At 34.9% G+C, this 23762-nt stretch overlaps 1 protein-coding gene across 1 annotated transcript in view; it reads left to right on the top strand.

Annotated features, from left to right (window-relative positions):
* The window catches only part of aff2 (AF4/FMR2 family, member 2), a 276300-nt gene that overhangs the window by 217420 nt on the left and 35118 nt on the right, over positions 1 to 23762 (top strand). Inside the window, exon 10 of the mRNA XM_051128381.1 lies at positions 21017 to 21179. Within this exon, the coding sequence (XP_050984338.1) occupies positions 21017 to 21179 (163 nt within the window). The remainder of the gene's footprint in view (positions 1 to 21016; positions 21180 to 23762) is intronic.

Below are 23762 nucleotides of genomic sequence, written 5' to 3'. Positions count from 1 at the left end.
TTAGCGGCTGCGGCGTGCTGCGGCTCAGGTGTCTGGGTCAGGTTAGCACAGGTTAGCGCTAATGTGCAGTGGCACTGTAATAACTGCCGCGTTACAGCCTTGTCAGAGCGCAGCGCAGACGTTAGCAGTGTATCTCCCCGTGGGTGGTGAAACAGAGGGTGGGGGGCTGTTTCTGTGTCTGCAGGATGGCAGACACGCAGAGGCAGTCAACACTGCACACACAATCAAATTAATTGGAGGCGAGACTATTATACAGCTCGAATACATTAGCACTTCAGCATGCAGAGCAATATCCTGCCCTCGTCGTGTTGGAGCTACACGGCACAGTGGCTGTTTTGATGAAGCTGGGATACAGGATGTGTTGACCTCAGTGTGATGTTGCCTTACTCTCAGGCACTGTTTTAAATAAATGGAACCAGCATTCATGAATGAGAAATATCTAGAGTTCCAGATGCAACAGGCATTGCAGGGAAAGAAGAGAGGAGGACATCTGATGGCAGCGGCTTGAAATTATTCCATGCACCGTTTCTTATTCCAGAAAATTAGTCAACTGTTGTGCATTTATAAAAATGGTTTGCAACTAAACTCACGAGTTCCATCATTACCAAACTAGTTCAAGGATTTGGTGTTTCCAGAATCCATAGCTCTCAGTAAACAATTGCAATCAGCGTCGCAAAATTGTGTGGAAGCTTGAAATACAACTCTCAACCTGGTTAGAACGATAGCTTCTTGTTTGCATGACATATGGACAAAATAAGCAAATCTATATCTTTCATACCATACATTTCCATCTATATATTCAGATTTACATCAATATATTCATGATTTACATCTATATATTCATGATTTACATCTATGTATTCAGATTTACATCTATATATTCATGATTTACATATATATATTCATGATTTACATCTATGTATTCAGATTTACATCTATATATTCAGATTTACATCAATATATTCAGATTTACATCTATATATTCATGATTTACGTCTATATATTCAGATTTACATCAATATATTCAGATTTACATCTATACATTCATGATTTACGTCTATATATTCAGATTTACATCAATATATTCAATATATTCATACATCAATATAATCAATATATTCAGTATATCCAATATATTATATATTCAGATTTTCATCTGTATATCCATGATTTATATTTACATAATCATGATTTACATTTATTCAGATGTACATGTATATATTCATATTCAGATGTACATGTATATATTCACAATTTATATTGATATATTCAGATTTACTTTTAGATATTCATGATTTATATCTATATATTCAGATTTACATCAGTATATTCAATATATTATATATTCATGATTTACATCTGTATATCCATGATATATATTTACATAATCATGATTTACATTTATATATTCAGATGTACATGTATATATTCATGATTACATCTACATATTGGAATTTACTTCTATATATTCATGATTTACGTCTTCAGATTTACATCAGTATATTCAATATATTATATATTCATGATTTACATCTATATATTTGGATTTACTTCTATATATTCATGATTTACATCTATATATTTGGATTTACATCAGTAAACATACATCTATATATATATCCATGATCTATATTGATATTTGATATTGATATTGATATATTCAGATTAACATCTGTATATTCATGATTCACTTCTATATATTCAGATTTACTTCTATATATTCATGAATTACATCTGTATATACATGATTTATATTTGCATAATCATGATTTACATTTATATAGATGTACATATATATATTCACGATTTACATTGATATATTCGGATTGATTCAGAGCATCTATATTTTCAGATTTACTTCTATATATCCATGATTTATATATTCAGATTTTTATTTACATAATTATTATTTGCATTTATATATTCAGGATTTACACCTATGTATTTATGATTTATTTTTATGTATTCGGATCTTTATATTCGGATTTACAAATATATACTCTTATTTACTATATTCAGACATAAAACTATGTATTCAGATGGATTTTTGTATGTTCACATTTTACTTTACATATACAGATTTTACAAAATTATTTCCTGTTTGGCCCTTCATAATATGCATATTATTTTATAGAACTTCTTAATATGCATAATATTTTATAGTATATATAATGATATAGTTGTATAAATTATTATTGATTTATTTATTTTTGCTTCCTTATTTCACCTCATAATTAATAGAAAAATACAAAAAAAAAAAACACTATTCAAGTCACTATTCATTCAATGCTGGCACACTTTATTTTACAGTATGTGCACTTACTTGTACTACCTAAGAAAGTACTAATAATAACTTAATAAGAGGTAGGTTCAGGGTTAGTACCTAGTTATTACCCAGTTTTTGAAATTGCCATAATAAGTACATAGTATGTACATGTGGAACAAGACTGTAAAATAAAGTGCTATTGAATGTAAATTACAAATTAAAATTCTGTCATCATTTACTCACCTTCAAGTTGTTCCAAACTTGTATGAGTTTCTGCCGTTTGTTGAACACGAATGAAGATATTTTGAAGAATGTTGGTAATCAAACAGTTGTTGGACCCCATTGATTTCCATAGTAGGAAATGTAATGCGGACCAGCAACTGTTTGGTTAAATAACATCTTTTTGTGCTCAGCTAAGGAAAGTAAGTCATACAGGTTTGGAACAACATGAGGGTAAGTAAATGATGACAGATTTTTTAATTTATTTATTTATTTTTTGAGTAGTGCACACGTGAATGTGTTTTCGTACCACAGGGGAAGCCAAGAGTGACTTAAGAAAACCTGCAAAATAACAGAGAACAGAAAGCAGTCCCCAGATGTCATGTTCATTATTTACACCAATAATCTGACATTAATTACCAGAAGTTATAAATCCACCACCTGCTTCACGTCATCCGAATGACGGATGTGCGACAACATCTTCGGGAAACAGTCGTGACTAGCTAGTTAGTTTCTCCAATAATGCATCATACTTGGATAGTTAAGCAGTGAGCTCTGTTGTTCTTCAGGAAATTGCACTCCTAGTTGATGTGTCACTCTTTAGTAAAGGTTCTTTATTGGCTTCTGTAGTTCCATAAAGAACCTTTAACATCTATGAAACCTTTCCATTGCAGAAAAGGTTCTTTATAGTGGAAAAAAATACTTTAGATTATTAAAATTGTTTTCACACTTCGAGAAAAATGGGTTGTTTTCTTTGGCGAACCAAAAATGATCTTTCTATGGCATCACTGTGAAAATGTATTCTTGAATTGTTTTTTGTAAATGAGTTTATGTAAATGACTCTGGGCACTGAATTAGTTTCGGGGCAGTTCGCAAGAATGTAGGCTTGTGTTTGAACACTCCAAATGAACTCAGACCATCTCAAATGTTTGCACTCCCAGCATGGCTCGCTCACATGCTTTGCAAACACAAAGCACTCCAGGTCAACTTTATTTTGACATTAGCGTAATTCTAAATATATTTGGCCACTACTTGTTAATATACACAACTAATGACTTGTAGATACACTGAGACACAGTTTGTGGATAGAGGAATTTTCCTCCTGCTGTCGCTATATATAGAACAAACACAAGTCATGTGATCCACGATTTCTTGATGGATCTTGTGAAATTCTCCAAATTGTTAAATCAGCTGATTTGATATTTCAGCCAAAGAGCACAGCTTACAAAACTCTAATATCTAATACCTGAATCATAACTTCTCTCAAAGTTGTGATTTAGCAGCCCCTGATTTATTCCCCTGATTTGCATATGTGACCCTGGACCACAAATCAGTCATAAGGGTCAATTTTTTAAAACCCTGAATAAATAAGCTTTCCATTGATGTATGGTTTGTTAGGATAGGACAATGTTTGGCAGAGATACAGCTATTTGAACATATGGAATCTGAGGGTGCAAAAAAAATCAAAATATTGAGAAAATCGCCTTAAAATTTGTTTAAATTAAGTTCTTAATAATGAATATTACCCAATACCTTCTCGTTAATAGCGAGACCTTAAAATAAAGTGTGACCAGTAATTGTTAAAAATTAAAAAGTTACATTGTGATAAAGTTGCAAGCAATTAACATATATTTCTAACAATTAATGTATTAATAATTCTGAGAAATAAGGTTGCAAATTTCAAGAAGTACTGTGGAAATGGTCAAAATTGTTAAAAACAGTTGTGAATTTGTGAAACGAATTTGCACTTACAAGCTACAGAGATGCATTTTTGAATTATAACGTTGTGATCATTCGAATCACAGTAGTTGCTATTACGAGAACTTTACCTTTACCTTTATTTACTTACCAGACACTTTTAGCCAAGTGACTCACCAAAATTATATAAGAGCAGAAACGCAGAGGAGAAAAGTTGGTGATGGTCTCAGCAGTTCAGGTGAAACAGAAAGTGTGAAGGTTGTGGAACGTGACTTTTTTGCCTTATAGTGAAGGAAAAACAATGCATTAGAAATAAAGGGAAATGACGTTGTGATTGTGAAATATGAATTCCGAACCTGTGAAAAATAAAGGTGAGTTTACAGTGAAATTACAATAAATAAATACATAAAGGTAGGGCCCTATAAAATCCGTTTTAAATTTTTCCCAAATTAAGTTTTGATATATTTACAGTAGGAATTTGACAAAATATCTTCATGGAACATAATGATTTTTGGCATAAAAGAAAAATCGATAATTTTGACCCATACAATGTATTTTTGGCTATTGCTACAACATATCCCAGCGACTTAAGACTGGTTTTGTGGTCCAGGATCACATGTGTCTTCATCAGAAGACTGTTTACAAGTGCATATTGTCCCTTGAAAATCAATAGCGAAGTATTGAGTGCAGCAGCTGACTTTGTTCTCCGATCTGTCCCTACACAAGCCCAATAAAAGTTTAAGAGCACTAAACAATCATGAGATGACAACATGAAAGGACATTTCTCTGGTCACTGTATAATTTACTCTGGAGTGTATCCATTAGTCCATCAAGCTAAAAACAAAAGGCTAGTGGAGAGGATGACATATTCATTGGCACTCGCATGCGTTTACACACGAAGCTGGAGTCATAATCACAGTTGAAATGTTTGCTAATAGGTTGCAAGGCTGTCATTTTAAATTAAGGTGAATTAAATGTGCTTTTTCTGCTCAGCCCCTGCATCTATAGAGTCTTTTTACCACAGAGCTAAGAGGATGACTTGGGCATCAGAGCAACAACAGCTGCAGGCTACATTGCAAGCTTCTCTCTCACACACATACATACACACACAAGCGTCTCTCAGCTGGAGTTGGTGTGTGTTATGCTGGCTGGTCTTCTGTTGAGGTAATTAGACTCTCTGTATGCCTCCAGCCTGCTTTCCCTCTCTCTCCCTCTCTCTCTCACTCTCTTACCCGAAGCTCCACACACTCCAGATTTTCAACTCATTTATTGATGTGTTTTTCAGTGTGGATCCACTCTCCCCTTCAATTTACGTTTCTCCCTCCACTGTCAAAACACACTCTCCTTTCCAGGCCTACACCCATCAAGTTTCATTGAATGAATTTTTCATTAACTGATCCCACTTTTTATCTTTTTCCCCCACGCCGAAAGTGTTTTCATCTCCGAGCGGAAGACAGATTAATGTCCTCCTGTCTGGTTTTGACTCACATGATGTGTTGTCTCATAGACTTTGAGAAATTAGTGCGTTCGGGGCAATTTGGAAAGTCTACGTAAACGACCATGTGCCAGAACAGAAACAAACCAACTGCACGAGAACAACAGCAATTATCATTGATAATGATAATGATGGAAAATATACTGAGGTGTTGTGTAATGATTCTCCATTCATCGAGACACAAACCTGTTCGGAAACTCTTCCAATAGAGCATGTACCTTGTTGAAACATCTATTTGATGTGTGTGCTTTTCAAAGGAGGATGTAATTTGCTCCTTTGCAATATGTTATCATTACCTGTCTGTTTACATTTACATTTATTTCCAGAAGTTGCTTTTTAAAGGAACGTGCCAGGTCCAATTCGGATTAGGGTAAACAATAAGATGCGATAATTGGGTAACACTTTAGTATAGTGACCAATTCTCACTATTAACTATTTGCTTGTTAGCATGTTTTATTGGCTGTTTATTTGTACTTATAAAGCACATTTTGACTTTGATTGACCGTATTCTACATCCCTAATCCTACCCAATGCCTAAACTTAACAACTACCTTATTAACTACTAAAAAGCAGCAAATTAGGTGTTTATTGAGGCAAAAGTCACAGTTAATGGTTTGTTAATAGCGAGAAATGGACCTTAAAATAAAGTATGACCAGTAATTGTGTAAAATTAAAAAGTTGCATTGTGATAAAGTTGCAACTGCAAGCAATTAACATCTATTTCTAACAATTAATGTATTAATAATTCTGAAAAATAAGGTTGCAAATTGCAACAAGTACTGTGGAAATGGTCAAAATTGTTGAAAACAGTTGTAATTTTGTGAAATGAATTTCCAGTTACAAGATTAATTTAGAACTGCTACAGAGATGCAATTTTGAATTATAAAGTTGTGATCATTCGAATCACAATAGTTGCAATTATGAGAACTTTACATTTACCTTTATTTACTTACCAGACACTTTTAGCCAAGTGACTTACAAAAAAGGACCAAAATTATATGAGCAGAAACGCAGAGGAGAAAAGTTGGTGATGGTCTCAGCAGCTCAGGTGAAACAGAAAGTGTGAAGGTTTTGGAATGTGACTTTTTGCCTTATTATGAAGGAAAAACAATGCATTAGAAATAAAGGGAAATGACGTTGTGATTGTGACATATGAATTTTGAACCTGTGAAAAATAAAGGTGAGTTTACAGTGAAATTACAATAAATAAATAAATAAATAAATAAAGGTAGGGCCCTATAAAATCCGTTTTCAATTTTTCCCAAAATCATTTTATTTTTCATTTAATTTTTCTGTATTCCATTTTTATTTTTCCATTTTAATTTTTCTAGACTCTGTTTTAATGGTTAAATTAAAATTGTTAATCAGAAAGTTTGTCTAATTAATTAAGATCATGGAACTTACATAGTTTAACAGCGATTTGTTAAAAGTTGAGCAAAAATAACATTTTAAGGTGCTATTAAATACTTTTTTTTCTCAAATTAAATTCAATTGTTACCACATTTTGTGCTTTCCATTAATTTTCTGGATTCCATTTTAATGTTTTTTTATTACATTTTAATAATCAAAAACATGTCTAATTAATTGTTAATACTCTAAGAGCATTTCTACAGATTTTGTTTATGCGTTCATGTACTCATATATTGAGGTGACAGAGGCTGAAAACACCACGAACGTCATGCAGTGCAGTAAACAAAACCATGCGTCTCTGCCATTCATTCAAATAGAGACACGTATAACATGCAGGTTCGTATTTAAATAGTATTTTTGCTGCTTAATATTCACAGTCACACAGTCACACTTTTGATTTAAGTGTACTGACCTACTTTTGATGAATTCATCCCAAATTAGGCAAATTCCATTACATTCTGTCTTATACAGTAAATTTCAATTTTTAGGACTGGATTCCACAATTCTGTCCACGCTATCTGCATCATGGAAATCACAGGACCCTATAAAGGTTATAAATAAGTTGCAATTACAATAATAAAGCCACAATTGTAAAATGTGAAGTTTATAAGATATAAAATTGCAATCACGTGATGTAAAGTCACAGTCACAAGAAATAGTTGCAACAGTGAGAAAAAAAGTTTAAAATTTAGTTTAGAAATTAAGTTACTGTTTTTTGTTTTTTTTTTGTTTTTTTTTCCCTCTGAGGTGAAAGCTCCATAAAATATAGCTTGCTCTCCGGATAATTTAGTAGCAGAAGTGTAAAGCACGTAGTAAAAAGCAGTTTATAAGGTGAGCTGTAATTTCTCTAAATCATCCTTTTTTGAAATGGATGGATGTGCTTCTGGTTAAATGTTACAGATGTATTTCCTGTAAGTAGAGTTTGCTCCATTTACACACTCTTTTACTGGCATCTGTGTGGGTTTACTGACATTACGTCATACAATCACTCGCCAACAAGTATAAAGTTTTAGTCCTGTGACTATAATTTTGAAACAGTATATTTTAATGTTTACATCCTGGCCTAGTTTTCTTTAATTGTAAGAGCCTTCAGTAAGTGATCCTTTAAAACAATGTGTGAGTGTTACCAATGCTAATTTTCTCAGAGCAGGTTTTTGTATATAATCACAAACAGGATCTAATTAGTTATTGTCATTGGAGGGCTGACAATGTAAACAGTTCACTTTTTCATACAGCAGGGCGTATCATTGATTTTAGAGTGAGGTGAAGCTTCAATTAGCCTCTGATGGTGTATAAAAGCCAGCGGAGCGCTAACATTAGTATTGAGAGGGTGTATGAGAGAGGACATATCTCTGCATCTGTGCCAGAGGTCTTTTTATAAGGCTCAGTATAGAGAGCCCATGAGCAACAATGTGCAAATTGCTGCTTCATTAGATTTCCAGCAGCACTTAGAATGAGCATGTCAGCATTTGAGGCTCTGCTGGTCCCAGCTGAGCAATGCAACTGTGTGTGTGTGTGTGTGTGTTGGCAGCTTGTGGGTGGCTCAGCATTTGTATCCAGCTGAAATAGTGCAGGGTAAGAGGGCACTCTGGTGCCTGGAGAGAGAACACACTAGATCACACCTAAACAGCACTGCAAACTACATAAACATAGAAAGACGCTGCAGTGCTCTGCTAAATAACAATGCAATGATGTTCATATTGGACATACTTAAGTTTTACTGAACATTTAAACATGTTCTGAAGCGTGTTTATGTAAGGCATTGTAAAATGATCTAAACCTCATTATGGATTATTCCTAATAAAAGTCATATTGATGCTCAGCAGTTCCAGAGTACAATGTACATTTGACATGTTTTTACAATATAATTCATGGTGGTTAAAGTTAAAGAGATTACAATTTTACAATGTTATGAATGTCTTTGTAATCTTACACAGTGAAATATATCTATATATATATCTATATATATATATATATATATATATATATATATATACATAAATGTAACTGTACTTGCAGATAATGTTAATAAAATGAAAGGCCACTTAAAGAGAGTATACTTTCATGACTGTATCTTACACTTAAGAACACTTGAAAGTGTTCTTTGCAATAATGTCAAATGAAAATATTTAAATAATAATTTTCCTTTTTTTTTTTTGCTTGCTTTAAAGAAGTACACTTATTTGATATGTTGATAAACATACTACAGCACGTTCTATTTTACATTTTAGCTGTTGTGTGTTATTTGAAATGACATTTAAAGTTCATGTTTTTTAAATGTACTAAATTGCAACTGCATATTGACAGATGTATCTCATTATGACAAATGTAAATTGCAACTTCATTGACAAATATATAATTTCAAATCTATTTATGACAGAAGTTTCAGTAGAAATGGCACTAAAGTATATTTTAGTTTATCATAAATGCTAGTCAGTATATTCAGCAGTACACTTTAACCATATGCAACTATTACAGAAAGTTCAAATGCTCACTGATGCTCCAGAAGGAAACACAATGCATTAAGAGCCGGGGGTGAAAACTTTTGAAGGGAATGAGGATCTGTACATTTTTCTTATTTTGCCTAAATATCGCATTTTTTTATGTACTACTGCCTTTCAGACGCTACAGAAGATACGTACATTTCCCCAGAAGACAAAATAAGTTAAATTTACCCTGATCTTCAAATTCCAAAAGTTTTTACCCTCCGGCTGTTAATGAATCATTTTTCCTTCTGGAGCATCAGTGACCGTTTGAACCTTCTGTAATAGTTGCATATGAGTCCCTCAGTTGTCCTTAGTGTGAAAAGATGGATCTCAAAATCATACAGTCACTGTTGGAAAGGGTTCAAATACACAAAAATGCTGAAAAACCACAGACTGAAGGATTTTTTTGCAGCGGGCAGTTTAACTGATCATGACAAACAAGGGACTGATGAACAACTATCACTAAACAAAACAAACAAAAATAAAAGAGCTGTGGATCATTCAGGTAACGACACAGTGTTAAGAAAAGTGTATGTAAACATTTGAACAGTAACTTATGTAATTGTTATAAAATCAACTTATTTTCTCTTGTGGAACTAGTGACTATATGTAAACATCTTTTATTTAAAATATCTTATTCAGGTCGGTCCTAATAAAAAGTAAAATATTTTGTATGATCCCTCTTATATTGGTAAAATAAATAACATTTTGCAAATAAATAGATTTTTTTTTTTTTTATTCACTCATGATTCTACGCACACATGTGTTGACATGTACCCTAAACAGTTCAACCATGCAAATGCATCATCGAGGGAAACAGCTCTGTTTTCAATAACAGATTTGTGTAATTAGACGAATATTATTACACCTTTTTTTCTTATTGGCTCCTTTAATCTCTCTTGGCCAGAGTTCCTTTTCTCAATAGTGTGAGCCCTTCACATATTAATCATAGTCAACCAGTGCTTAATGCGTGCTGCTTTGTTTGCATCTTAATTCATTTATGCGTTTTCATTCAGCTGTAATCTATTAACATCCTGCATCTCTATTCTTTCTCCCTCTTTCACTCCTCATCTCATTCATTTCTCCACTTCTTTGTTAATTGCACGGTGTGAATTCAGGCTGAAGATGTGTGTTGGGACTATCTAAATGGGGAAAAGCTTGTTCAGAAATCCCTTCACATATTAATAACTTGTTTACAGTGTCAACACTGGCATTTTGTCTCTCAAAGGCAACATATGAAATCAAATCAAGCTCTGTGATGGGGATCTAATTGTGTGAACATCAGGTGACTCCACTTCATAATGTCCTATAGAGTCATCCATCTTAAATGTTGCTCATTAGCTTCTAAAATGGTCTGCACATGCAAATAAACTGTACATACACTGTACTTCTATAGGTTGTTATTTTGAAGTTTCCAAGTGTCAGTATGAAATTTGTATCATTTTAGTCTGTTACCGCAAACAGTTAGGATACAGTTGCTTCATAAATTCCCCTTTTAGGACCACAATGGTCAAAAGTTCATCCTGTTTTCTGGTATTTGGCAAGCCTTGAATTGCACAGCCACTTCATAACTGCATGCGTGTGCAATATATCCTTGTAAATCTACTATTAACTTTGACATTTAACTTTCCTTTGATTTAGCTTGTTAGCTTTGATTCATCTCATTTGGCATTGTATCATGGGAAATGCTGTCCAAGGTGGTGGGATGTGTTCTTTTAGCCCTCTCAGAATGCTTTAAGACGGGCCAAAGGGAGGCCTGGGATTCGCTTACCACCCTTTGCAATGGCCACGGTCCTGCTCATTCTGGAAAAACACAGCTCTAAACAAGCAGAGCATAATTATGTGAGAAATATCTCCATCTGGAGCCTTTGGGGCTTTTCTGTGAGACTTTGACATTTAACAAGAGCCACATATGGATCGTTTCAAAATCATGATCGTTCGGGTAATATTCCTGTAGCTCGAACTGTAGTGTATGGAACTGGCAACACCAAGGTCATGGCTTTGATTCCCAGGGAATGAACCGATCAAATTTATTCCCTGCATGTAATGTAAGTCACTTTGGATAAAAGCATCTGCTGAAATGCATGCATGTTTCTTTGTGCTTGCTAAGATTTTTGATGGTTGCAAGGTGGTGTACTGGGTAGTTGCCTACTGGTCAGAAGAGCCCACCCTCAAGTCTCTTGTATTCCAGTCCCTAGATGACTTGGATTTCTCATACAATGTAATCACTAACAAGCCGTATGCTTCTGTTGAAAGCCCAGCATGAAAATAGCATGTAAATGTCACCAGCCCAGACACTTCAGTAATTGTGTCCTACTTAAGTTAACCATTCAAGGCAAATAGCCACTTAATGACTGGACCATATGGCCGCATTGCCACAACAAAGCCACAGACGTCCGTAGAGACAGCGTTGAGGCTGGTCCATCTCCTTTCCTTAAATTTATTCAAATATGCTTGTACAGAAAGAGGGATTGTGGGTTGTGGTATAGGTGATTACAGACCAACTGACCATCTTTAGATCAGCGGTTTGGCTTCGGTATATCCAGATTTTATTTTGGACATTAAGTGGTGCCCCAACACAGAAACAAAGTCCTTAATATTAAATGTAGAGTGTATTAACTTTACTTTTACGGAGTGCCTATTTACACTAAGTGCAAATAGCCCGTCTTGTTGGCAAAGGCTATTTACACTAACTCCGCCCACCAACGTGTGATTGGTAGTTAACACTACAAAAGATGATCATAAAACATCAGCTCCAGGGGCTCATGCTGTAGTCTTTTCGACACGATCAACCCGGGTTTGAATCCGCCTTTTGAGAAACTTCTTTTCTCCCTTTTCAAATCCCATATCATATCGGAAATAAAATAAAGGATCGAAGCCGGTACGCGCCACAGACGTGTGTAGTGTGTGGTAAGAGATTTATTCATTATACAGTGTAGATAGCTTCACTTATAGCGCAAGTGCTTTTTAAAATGCATAAACTTGCACTAGAATAGGCTAGGCTAAACAGTGATGATGTTCTTTGATAATGTTAGGCTGCTTTTAGCCTTATGCTTTCAAGTATGTAAAATAATTAAATAAATTAGCACAATAATATCATGTATCTGTGATCTCGCAAGCTGAGGATAGGACTCAACATTACTGTAGCGTATTATTTACTCACCCTCCATGCATCCTAGGTGTATATGAATAGCTTCTTTCAGACTAATGTAATCGGAGTCTAATAAAGTCTAATAAAGTGCATCCATTCATAATAAAAAGTGCCTCACATGGCTCCTGGGGGTCTCCTTTAGCGAATCGATGCGTTTTTGTAAGAAAAATATCCATATTTAAAACTTAAGATAAGGGGCGTGGCAGTACTAAAACAACATCTAAGCTGTTCTCCAATCGCAACGCACTGGGATAGCTAACCAATCATAACATATTTCCTTTTTCGGAAGGCTGGCCTTCATTAAACCAGTGCCAGGCTGGGAGAAAGGTATTGTAATAATGTAAATTATGTGAAAAAAATAATGCGTTTTTCGAACCACCAAGTATGAGAGCATGTTCTAGTACACCCCCAAAACAAAATGAAGACTTTGAAAAGGAGCATAATAGGACGCCTTTATGAATATTAATTGCACTGTCGTTCGCTCGAACTGATTTGCTGAAATTAAAACAGGGGTGATAATAGGTGAGCGCCAGCCAATGAGGTTGCCATTTGCACATTAGCTCCGCCTACTACTGGAGAAACCAGCAGTTCTTAAAAGCTGAAGAATTCCAAAGTAACTCTGTTATTTTGACAGGAAACAGAAACAGAAACATGTAGTTAGTTTGATTACCCGTTACTGAAAAAAATAACGCTGTTAGTAATGCTGTTTATTTATAATGTCGTTATTCCCATCACTGATTTTCACTTAGTGTAAACAGCATCTATCGCTAAGAAAGTATGCTACTTCGACTTAACTTACACTGCCTTAACTTTAACACAAACTGCCTAGACCCAACAATATACAAAATTATGAGCATGATATAGGCCGAATTGGTTGATTTTGGTTTCCACACTCTTAAACTGAATAAGAAGCCAACTGTAACTGTAATGTATTTTCTTTTAGCTTACAGATTTGTTAATGGTATTTCTTTGTTCTATCTTGTTCTCATTTGTTATTGTGGCATGGGAAATGTGGCATTTAGCATTTAGTTTCTACTAACCAGATGCATTTACACCAAAATACTGTAGAGTTTGTTTGAACACACAACCTTTGACATCAACAACATGGGAAGTACATCCTTGCTTTAGAAGTTGATAAGCCAGTTTATTTTGCTATCGTCTTAATGATGCACTATTACATGATTATTTGCATTTTATTTGCAATTACTGTAGTTTTTTTCCCTGCTCTAAGTGACCCAATCAGAACGTACCAGTTGAAAAGCACTGCTGTAGATTATGGTATGGAAATGCATTTGACATCTGTGATGTGTTTTCATAGAGAGTAATCAGTGTAAGCGAGTCAGATAGAATTATGGTCTTGTTTTGAACATTTGCAGATAGCTGAAACATTTTAATCAAGGACCAGACCTAATCTGAGCTTGGGAAACCAACCATCAACTTGTAAATACTCGGTGTGTCTCTGTTGTTAAATGAAGAGAACAGATCTTGTAATGATTCAGGAATCACAAGTTGTGTTTTGAAACAGGATCTATAATCCATTCCTCATGCGAACAGACCATTGATTGAATCAAATAAAGCTTGTAATGGATTTAAGGGCAAAGGGAAGTCACGATCATCATCGTAGAGATATGTGGCGAGTTATTCTTCAGGGCGATTTATAAAAATAATGTATGCGCTGCTCGCAGATGATCGTTTTATGAGGCGGTAGGCTGATGACTTATAAATGAAACTCCTTCAGGTCTCTTCTCATCTTCTCTCTCTGTCGTTTCATGCTTCAAACTCTTTGTTGCTTTCGCCCTCCGAACACATAATCGTGTTTAGTGCCGAGACCTCGCGTCCTCGAATTCTTTTGAACTTTTCAGATTTAACTTATTGATGGAAATCATAAATTCACAGTTCATTAAATTCTCCTACTCCGAAGACATCTGGCTGGCGGTATTGACAGGTTGCGGTCCAGACTAGATGTCTGAAACGGCCCCAGCTCTCTATCTAAGGGGAATAAAATCAAACGTGGGCTTCTGAGCAGCAGCCCAGGTCTCTGCCTGCTCCAGCGACTGTAGGATTCATTCATCTATAATTAACTATTAAACTTCATTGAAGGAGAGGTTAAAAAAACGAAAGGGAAAAAAAAAAGGATGACAGTTCTGCCCTTGGATTTGAGACACGACGGGAGACGGTGAGAATAATAATCCAAACTTGCTCAGGGTTTGTTAGGATGCTTTTTGATAAATCTGCAAATAATTATGATCTACAAACAAATACGAGAACAGAGATGGCCTTTGCTGAGGTCCCGATCCGATAGTGGTCTTTCTGGATGAACTCAGGTCTTAATGAGTCCCTTCAACCAGCTGGCATCTCTCAGATGCTGCTTTTTCTTGCCCCCCTCCATTGTAAGCTCTCTCCATCTGCGATTCGGCCCATCAGACAGACCGCCAGGCTGTGACTATCTGTCACATTGATCTGAGATTATGGTATCAGTGTAAACACAGAGAGAGAAACACTAGTCGATATGGTCCCTGTAGCTTCGAGTGATGCATCAGCCTTTGTTTCGGTGTGACCTGTGATAATCTCAGGGGAGAGATCACAGCTTCGGCCCTTGTATTAGCTTGTTTTTCTGTTACCAAGAGCCATAGATGGTGTGTTTTGAATATATTTTAGATGTTAGAGCTCTGAGGCAAGTCAGGGTTTGGTTAACAAGCTCCAATGTGGACCAAATTTTAAACCACAAATCAGTGGTCTGTTGGTTTATATATATCAGGGGTGTTTTCTATAAAGAAGCAAGGGAGTCAGTGCCTCCTAAAAATTTGTAGTGCAAAATGTGTATAAATCACTCGAAGAGCTAAAGAAACATTGTCCAACAGCAACACCAGCAGGTAAAGCTACATGTCTCTCTTGCCTCCCCTGAGCCCATTGAGTTTTAAAAGACTCCTTAAAGCGTATGGTTGGTTTGGTGGAGGGTAATTGAGAATGATGTGGGAAAGTCACGAGAGAGCAGGCGATGCCTCCATTACGATATGATTAGATATGACTGGTTATGATCAGCTGTGATTGATTCACGTGATATGTCCCGTTTGTGCGTGTTCCACATTCGCAAATGTTTGGAATAAATGTAAATTAATTATAAAATTATAATGTGTAAAATAAATGTGAATTTTTTTTTTTTCATTAAGTACGGTTTATCTAACCAAGAAAATGTGACTAGGACATGAAATTACATTTAATTTAATGATTAATTTAAAAAAAAAAGACTGTATGATTTTGAGATCCATCTTTCCACACTGAGGACAACAGAGTCTCATATACAACTATTACAGAAGGTTCAAACACTCACTGATGCTCCAAAAAGAGAAACCATACATTAAGAGCCAAGGGAGGTGAAAACTTTTGAACAGAATAAAAATGTGTAAATTTTTCTTATTTTGCCTAAATATCTTTTTTTTTTTTTTTTCATTTAGAACTGCCCTTCAGAAGCTACACAAGAGACGTACATGTTTCCCTGAAAACAAAATAAGTTAAATTTACCCTGATCTTCAAATTCAAAAAGTTTTCTTACTTCTGGAGCATCAATGAGGGTTTGAACCTCCTGTAATAGTTGCATATGAGTCCTTAGTTGTCCTCAGTGTGAAAAGATGGATCTCAAAATCATACAGTCATTGTTGGAAAGGGTTCAAATACACAAAAATGCTGGAAAACCAAATAATTTGTGGGACCTAAAGGATTTTTGTGAATAACAGCAGGCAGTTTAACTGTTCGGGACAAACGAGACTCGTGAGCAACTATCACTAAACAAAAAAAAACATTCTCATTCAGGTATCAACACAGCATTAAGAATCATTAAGTGTATGTATTTTTATAAATTCAACAATTAATTTCTCGGTTTTGTCTTTTATGTGAAATATCTTATTCAGGTCAGTACTAAATAAACAATAATGTGCATTTGTATGATTCCTCTTATTTTGGTAAATATAAGTAACATTTTTAATGTTTCTGAAAGGGGGTGTAAACTTTTGACCTCAGCTGTAACTGGCTGAAACCCTGAGTTGACAGAAACCTTATAGCGCCTAAACCAGGTTGGATTTGTTTGCTTTCGTCCTAAAACTCCTCTAAAACTCAGTGTTTGTAACAGAAGTCTAGCTAGTGTTTATTTCTGTGTACATCTGGTCTCATATTCCCTACCGCTTAGCACCAGCCTGGAAAATTGCTTCATTATAAAGCATGAATATTTAAAGTGTAAATTGTTCTAAATATTGTTATTTATTCATTAGAGTTGTTTGAGATGTTTTGCTTATGCCTGGAGATTCTTTTGGGTTTGTAACAGCAACGTGCATTGACAGCACATTATTTAAAGCCATGATAAACTGGGAGGCCTGTGCAAACTCTTCCCTTACTGAATGTTAATAAGATCCTTGACGGCTTTCGCACAGCATTACTTATGGCGGATCTGAGAACTATATTTGTGCACTTCTTTATATGTGTGTATATAGTGCGCTATGTGTGCGGAGTGTTCAAAGAAAGATTGTAAATAAATGCTAATATGTTATTTGTGAAGCAGCTATGGCATTTATATAGTCCATGAAATTAAATATTTACACCTATCTCTTACAGTGTAGAGTTGGTTAAATATCACATTTTACTTTAGCAAAAACATTTTTCTTAGTCTACTTGTTTTTTAGACCTAGAAGTGTCTAACATAAACCCTTATGAAAGCAGATATGTTATCGTTCCTTATTATAGTTATAGTTCAGCAGTGAAATGTTAGTTTAATTTACCCAGTTCCTCCAGTCCCAGTGGCCCAGTTCTAGATGAGTTTGCTCAAGGCCCACTGTAACTCCTTCAGGGAAACACTTCCTCCTTCCTGTGTTCATGCAACGTGTGCTGCTTTATGAGGAGAAAGCTATTCCCAAAGCTACTCTGTCCATACTTTTTGGGGACGAAGATATCATTAATTATGAATAATGATGATAAGTAAACTTTGTTTACTTTTCATCACATTATATGCTTGGCAAATCTGCAGCAAATCTAAACTAGGCTGCTGGATGAAAGTTAAATTAAGATAAAAGTTTATTCCAAACAAAAATGTAGTTTATTTTGTTTTTTTTTATTTTATTTTATTTTATTTTATTTTATTTTATTTTATTGAAGTACTGGAGAGTTAGATAAACTATCTAAGTGAAGATTTTTTTTTTTTTTTTTTTTTTTTTTTTTTTTTTTTTTTTTTTTTGTGCCATGGGGAAAAAAATAACAGCATACGAGTTTGAAATGACATGATTTTGTAATGAGTTATATGCCTTTAGGGCTTGTCATATCATTTTAGGGGAAGATTAAAATTATATATATATATATATATAGATATATATATAGATGATAGATAAATGATAAATAAAAACAAAATATAAAGGTTATTTAAGTAATATATAATATAAAGGGCTGTCAAACGGTCGCATACAAAATGAAAGGTTAAGTTTGCCTAATATGTGTGTGCACTGTGTGTAATTATTATGTATATATAAATACAAACACATTCATGTGTATATTTAAGAAATATTTACAAGTATATGTATTTATTATAGTTTTTATATAATTTATATTATATATAAATAAAGATATTTTGTACATAAGTAACATATTTTTCTTAAATTTCTACATTAATGTCGGCGCTGATAGCCTTGTGGGGGCTTCCTGTCACTTCTGATCTGTCCTTTCATAATAATAAAAAGGCAAAATGGCAAAATGGCAAAAAAAAAAACAATGATTAAAAAAAAATATATATATATATATATAAATATATATATACACATTAATTTGTGTGTATTTATATATACTTAATAATTACACACAGTACACGCACATATATTAGGCAAACTCAACTTATTTTGTATGTGATTAATCACGATTAATCGTTTGACAGCCGTAATATATATATATATATATATGTGTGTGTGTGTGTGTGTGTGTGTATATATATATATATATATATTTTTTTTTTTTTTTTTTTTTTTTTTTAATGCATTTTTTAAGTACATCTTGTTGTGTTGTGTTAAAAATGTAACAATATCTTCTGTGACAAAAGGTGAAAGAAGCAGTTTTCTCAGGAAGACTTGCTTTACTCTCATGAGATGCCACAGCTGTTAACAAAAGGTCAACCTTATTAAGACCAAAAGATGGAGAGAAAATGACCTTCTGCTTTTTCTTTTCTTTTCTTTTGGTTTGTATGTGTGTATTACACCAATCAGTGCTATTTGCATAGACAAAGGTCACAGAGGTTGGTGTTTTGAAAGAACAGGACATTCTGTAACTGTGTCATACTTCATTCAGGTGGTATTTGATTAGATGATTTACTATATATTAAATACAAAATTTAAAATCGTAACTGTCTTTTTTGTTGCATTGGATTAAAAAAGGTACATATGCATTTCAACTGTAGACCACACTGGCTGTCGGGTAGTTTGTAGGGTGGATGAGTGAACAAGTGGGCAATTTTGAATATAGCTTATGTCTTGCCACAAATCTGTTTTTTGTTTGCTTTTTCCCTTTCCTGGGACAGGTTGCTCATTGCTGGCTAATATTGTCCGTGTCTTGCTGGCACAGCTGTAGACCAGAGCGCTTTTTCCTGTCGTAACATAATCTCTAATGAAGTGTCAACATAAAGCAGCCTGGTCTGACCTTTGGAAAGGAATTTAATTTGCCTCCTTCTGGCATGTTTGACTCCATGTAGAACAATCTTGGATGGCCACATCTGAGGATACCCTGAGAAGTGAAGTACTTATTGGATTAGAGCGCTGTGGCCTTTCATGAACTCATAAATAATGCTGAGCATGACTGATAACTCTGAGACAGAGCCGAGTAATAGCCCGTAGGTGGAGAAGTAAACAAACCCTTTCTTTTCTTGCTCATTTTCTTGCTATTTATATCTTTCTATCTCTGTCTCTCTCTAAGTGATGCAGTCTGTCATCAGTTGGTTCAGTTGTCTCTTTGTTAGTTGGTTCTTCAGAGCAGCATCAGCTAGTGTTGAAAAATGTATTATATATATAAAAAAAAGATAGTGAAAGAAATATCAAGGTTATTAAAGTAATATTTAACATAAAATATTAATTGCTGTGTCTGATATTTTAAAGGCTTGAACTAAAATGTAATAGCTGGCATGGAGGGAAAAATATTATTTTTTAATCTCCCCCTAAAATTATGTGACAAGCCCTAAAGGCATATAAACTTAGGAACAACTCACCACAAAATCATGTAATTTCAAACTCATATTGTTATTTTTTCCCAATGGAACAGAAAAAAGTAAAAAAAAAAAAAATAATAATAATAAAATAAAATTCTGAGAAAATGACTATTCTAAAAAAAAAAAAAGAAAGAAAGAAAAAATGCGAGATATAAACTCTGAATTGCAAGTTGTTAACTAAGTTGTTAACTTGTTAATTCTGAGAAGAACAGTCCAAATTGTGAGAGATAAACTCATAATTGCAAGAAAAAAAGTCCAAATTGTGCAATACAAATTTACAATTGCAAGAAAAAAATCTGAATTGTGACAAAAAGTCACAATTACCTTTTTTATTTTTAATTATGTGGTTAAAAAAGAAAAAAGAAAAGAAAAAGCAAAGAGGAACACACGCAGACAGCTTTAAAACATTGTAATTTAAGAAACTAAAAAAAAAAAAAAATTGTGGCTCTTTAATGTGTCGTGACAGATCACTGTATTGCCTTATAAGATCAATCTACACGTGAACAGATCATCTTTTCTTCTTTACTTAAAACACGAAAAAAAACATGTATTTTATTTCAACTGCGAAAAGATGTCGATATACATAATTTTTCAAGTTTAAGTCCACTGAAGTTAATCTACTCTCCTGTCTGATTTGTTTGTTAGACAGAATGGCGGATTCTACGTTATGATTGGTCAGATCGCCTGTCAATCAAACTGTTCGCGAGCGGTCAGTTCTGAAAACAATAGTCAGAATTCCAAGATATAAACTAAGAATAGCAAAACATAAAGTTGTTTTCAAAATTGCAAGATATAAACTGTGAGAATTCTAAAATGTAAAGTTGCAATTACATTTTTTTTTTTTATACCGTGGCAGAAATGGGCTTCCATGCCTTACAGCTCTGTCTGGTACAATGTGTCAAAGGTTCAGCTTTTGAATGCATTGGCCCAGTTTCTCCTGTTGTTGAATAACATCCAGTGTACATTAATAAAACAACCTGTACCTACATCTGTGCTGTCCTATCACTGTGTTTTGAAGTGTGTCAAATCATTTGACGAATGTTCTCCTCTGTTCTTTTTCCTAAAGCCTTCCTGGAACCACACCGCGGACCAGCGAACAGACCGGTCACTCCAGCGGCGCCTCGGGCAGCTCCAGCGAATCGGAGAGCAGCTCTGAATCTGATTCGGACAGCGAGAGCAGTTCCAGTGACAGTGAGTGCAACCGAGCGTCCCGCGCTGCCACACCAGAGGTACTGATCACTTTACTCCTCTCGAACTGTCACACCACATCCTCACACAGATCCATGACTCATCTCTTCATTCCATTCGCTGATGGCTGTTGTTACAGGTGTATCTCAGTTTAGTTCATACACTACAGGATAGGGCCAGAAATATGTGGGCACCCTCTTGTAATTAATGAATTCCTTAAGATTTTTGGTAGTGAGGCATGACCCATACATTTTTTGACAGGTTTGGCTATTTTAGCCCTTCTATGTAGTGTTATGTACAGTTTTATTTGCTATTTAGCACCTTGTGAACTTGAGATGAATGAATACCAGTTTGTGCAATTACAGTATTTCCCTTAGATGATAATTGTGGGGCCCATTCTGAGAAATTTCAAAAGAGCGGAGATGAATCTAAATCTATTTTCTCATTTAGCTAAAGGCAAAGAGAGACTGAGGCAGCATTCCCCCTCCGAGTTTTCTCAGCATGGGTTAGGGGTAGGATTTTTGAAAGGATCTCCTCAAAGGATTAATTGGCAGCTTTAAAGTTGTCCCGCAGTAGCCTGCCTGGGGCTCCCTAAGAGCATTACACAAGAGTAAACATCTCCCGGTTCTCATCGCCCCTTCTGTGTGTATAGCTTTGCTCTCTGCCAGGGATGGCCAATGGGAATCCATATCTTAGCACTGCAAGCGCTCTGTTCTGCAGAAAGATGTTTCTCTTTCAAGCGGCGGCGCATAGCCTTGATGCCTCAGTGGCGAAATATTGGGAGGGCTGTCAATTTCGACACGCTCAATTGTTAATTCATCATCTTTGCCGGAGCTTTCAGTATAAGATTTGGTAGCTTGTATTGGCGGAAATGTCTCTCTGACAGATGGAGAATGTGGCTTTTAAATGTGAAATAGCATAGGAGATTGCCTTTTGTCTCGAAACGTACCACCAGGTCTGATTGGAAAGTGCAATGAATTGAATTTCTTACCCCGTGAGTTTAATGGTTAATATGGATGTCCACTCATTTCCACTGCTTCCTTTTCTGAATGATTTTCTATCATTCAGAGTGTTCGAGACAGTGTTTATGGGTGCGTGGGAAAGATTTACTTGTGTCTGGAAACATAATGGTACACAACAATCGTTGTGAGATAATATAGCTGATGAAAACATCTCCTCGGTGAGAGCTGTGAGCAGTCATCAGGACAGTACTCACAGCATTTCCTACATTATTCAGGAATTTTATGACTTCCTGTCTTAATGGCCTTTTCATCATAGCGCCAGCTCATTGGTCTGTGAAAGTCATATGACAGAATCATCAAGCTTCTCATGAATCAACACTGGAGACAAGATGAAATCTGTACCGATATGCATCATTAGAAATTTGGTCTCCATGTTGTTTTACACATGCATCCATTTAAGTTGTATAGACCTCAGTGCACTTAAAGGGATAGTTCACCTAAAAAAAAAAAAACACCCTCAAGCCATCCTAGGTGTATATGACTTTCTTCTTTCAGACAAAGACAATCAGAGTTGTATTCATAAATGATCAGGCTCTTCCAATGGGGTTTAAGATTGAAGCCCAAAAATCTGCATCCATACATCATAAAAAGTGCTTCACACCACTCCGGGAGGAGGCCTTCTGAAGTGAATCGATGTATTTGTGTGAGAAAACATATTTAAAACTTTTTAAGCCATAATCTCTAACTTCCGCTAACTGTCGTACGCGCGTTCACGAGAGAGTGGTGTTTCAGCGGATGACGTAGGACAGAGACGAACACAGAAATGCAGAGGAGAGAGCAAAACAAAACACCAGTCATGAATTAGAAGGAGGATTTCAATATAAGGCACACTGTTAAAAAAAATCTGTAAAATTACGGTAAAAAACGGCAGCTGTGGTTGCCAGAATTTTACCGTAAAAGATACGGTAGCAACATTTAGGTTTAACTTAAATTTACATTTAAATACCGTAATTTCATTAACTGATGTAATGTTAACCAACATATTGAAGTACTGAAGTCTATATATATATAGATTCTATATATATCGAAGGTACACAGTGTCAGATCACGCAAACACCAAACACATCATGGTAACACACATTAAACTGAAATAATGCAATAAACATTAATTTAACAACATTATATGTAACATACAACCCTAATGTACAAAACTGATAAGAAAGAGCTAAGAAGAAACAGTTATTTTAACAAAAAACATGAAATTTGAAATGTAACGCAGGGAATTCTGGGAATGTAAACTTACGGTTAATCACTGGAAATTTTATGTTCCTTTTCTACTTTGAAAAACGGTATACTACTGTATGACAGTTTGCAGAAGCTAGAAATTACAGTTTATAAAGTTTTAAATATGGATATTTTCTTACACAAATGCATGAACTCACATTAGAAGGCCTTTATTAACCCTCTGGAGTCGTGTGGAACACTTTTATGATAGATGGATGCCAAAATCTTAAACCCTGTTCAGCAAGCACATTTTTTAATATAACTTCATTGTAATAATCTGAAAGAAGAAGGTCATATACACCTAGGATGGCTTGAGGTTGAGTAAATCATGGGGTAATTTACATTTTTGGGAGAACTATGCCTTTAATGCATGTAAAA

Source organism: Labeo rohita, chromosome 14 (genome assembly GCF_022985175.1).
Source record: "Labeo rohita strain BAU-BD-2019 chromosome 14, IGBB_LRoh.1.0, whole genome shotgun sequence".
NCBI classification, from domain to species: Eukaryota; Metazoa; Chordata; class Actinopteri; order Cypriniformes; family Cyprinidae; genus Labeo; species Labeo rohita.
This window is presented reverse-complemented; position numbering and strand designations above follow the sequence as displayed.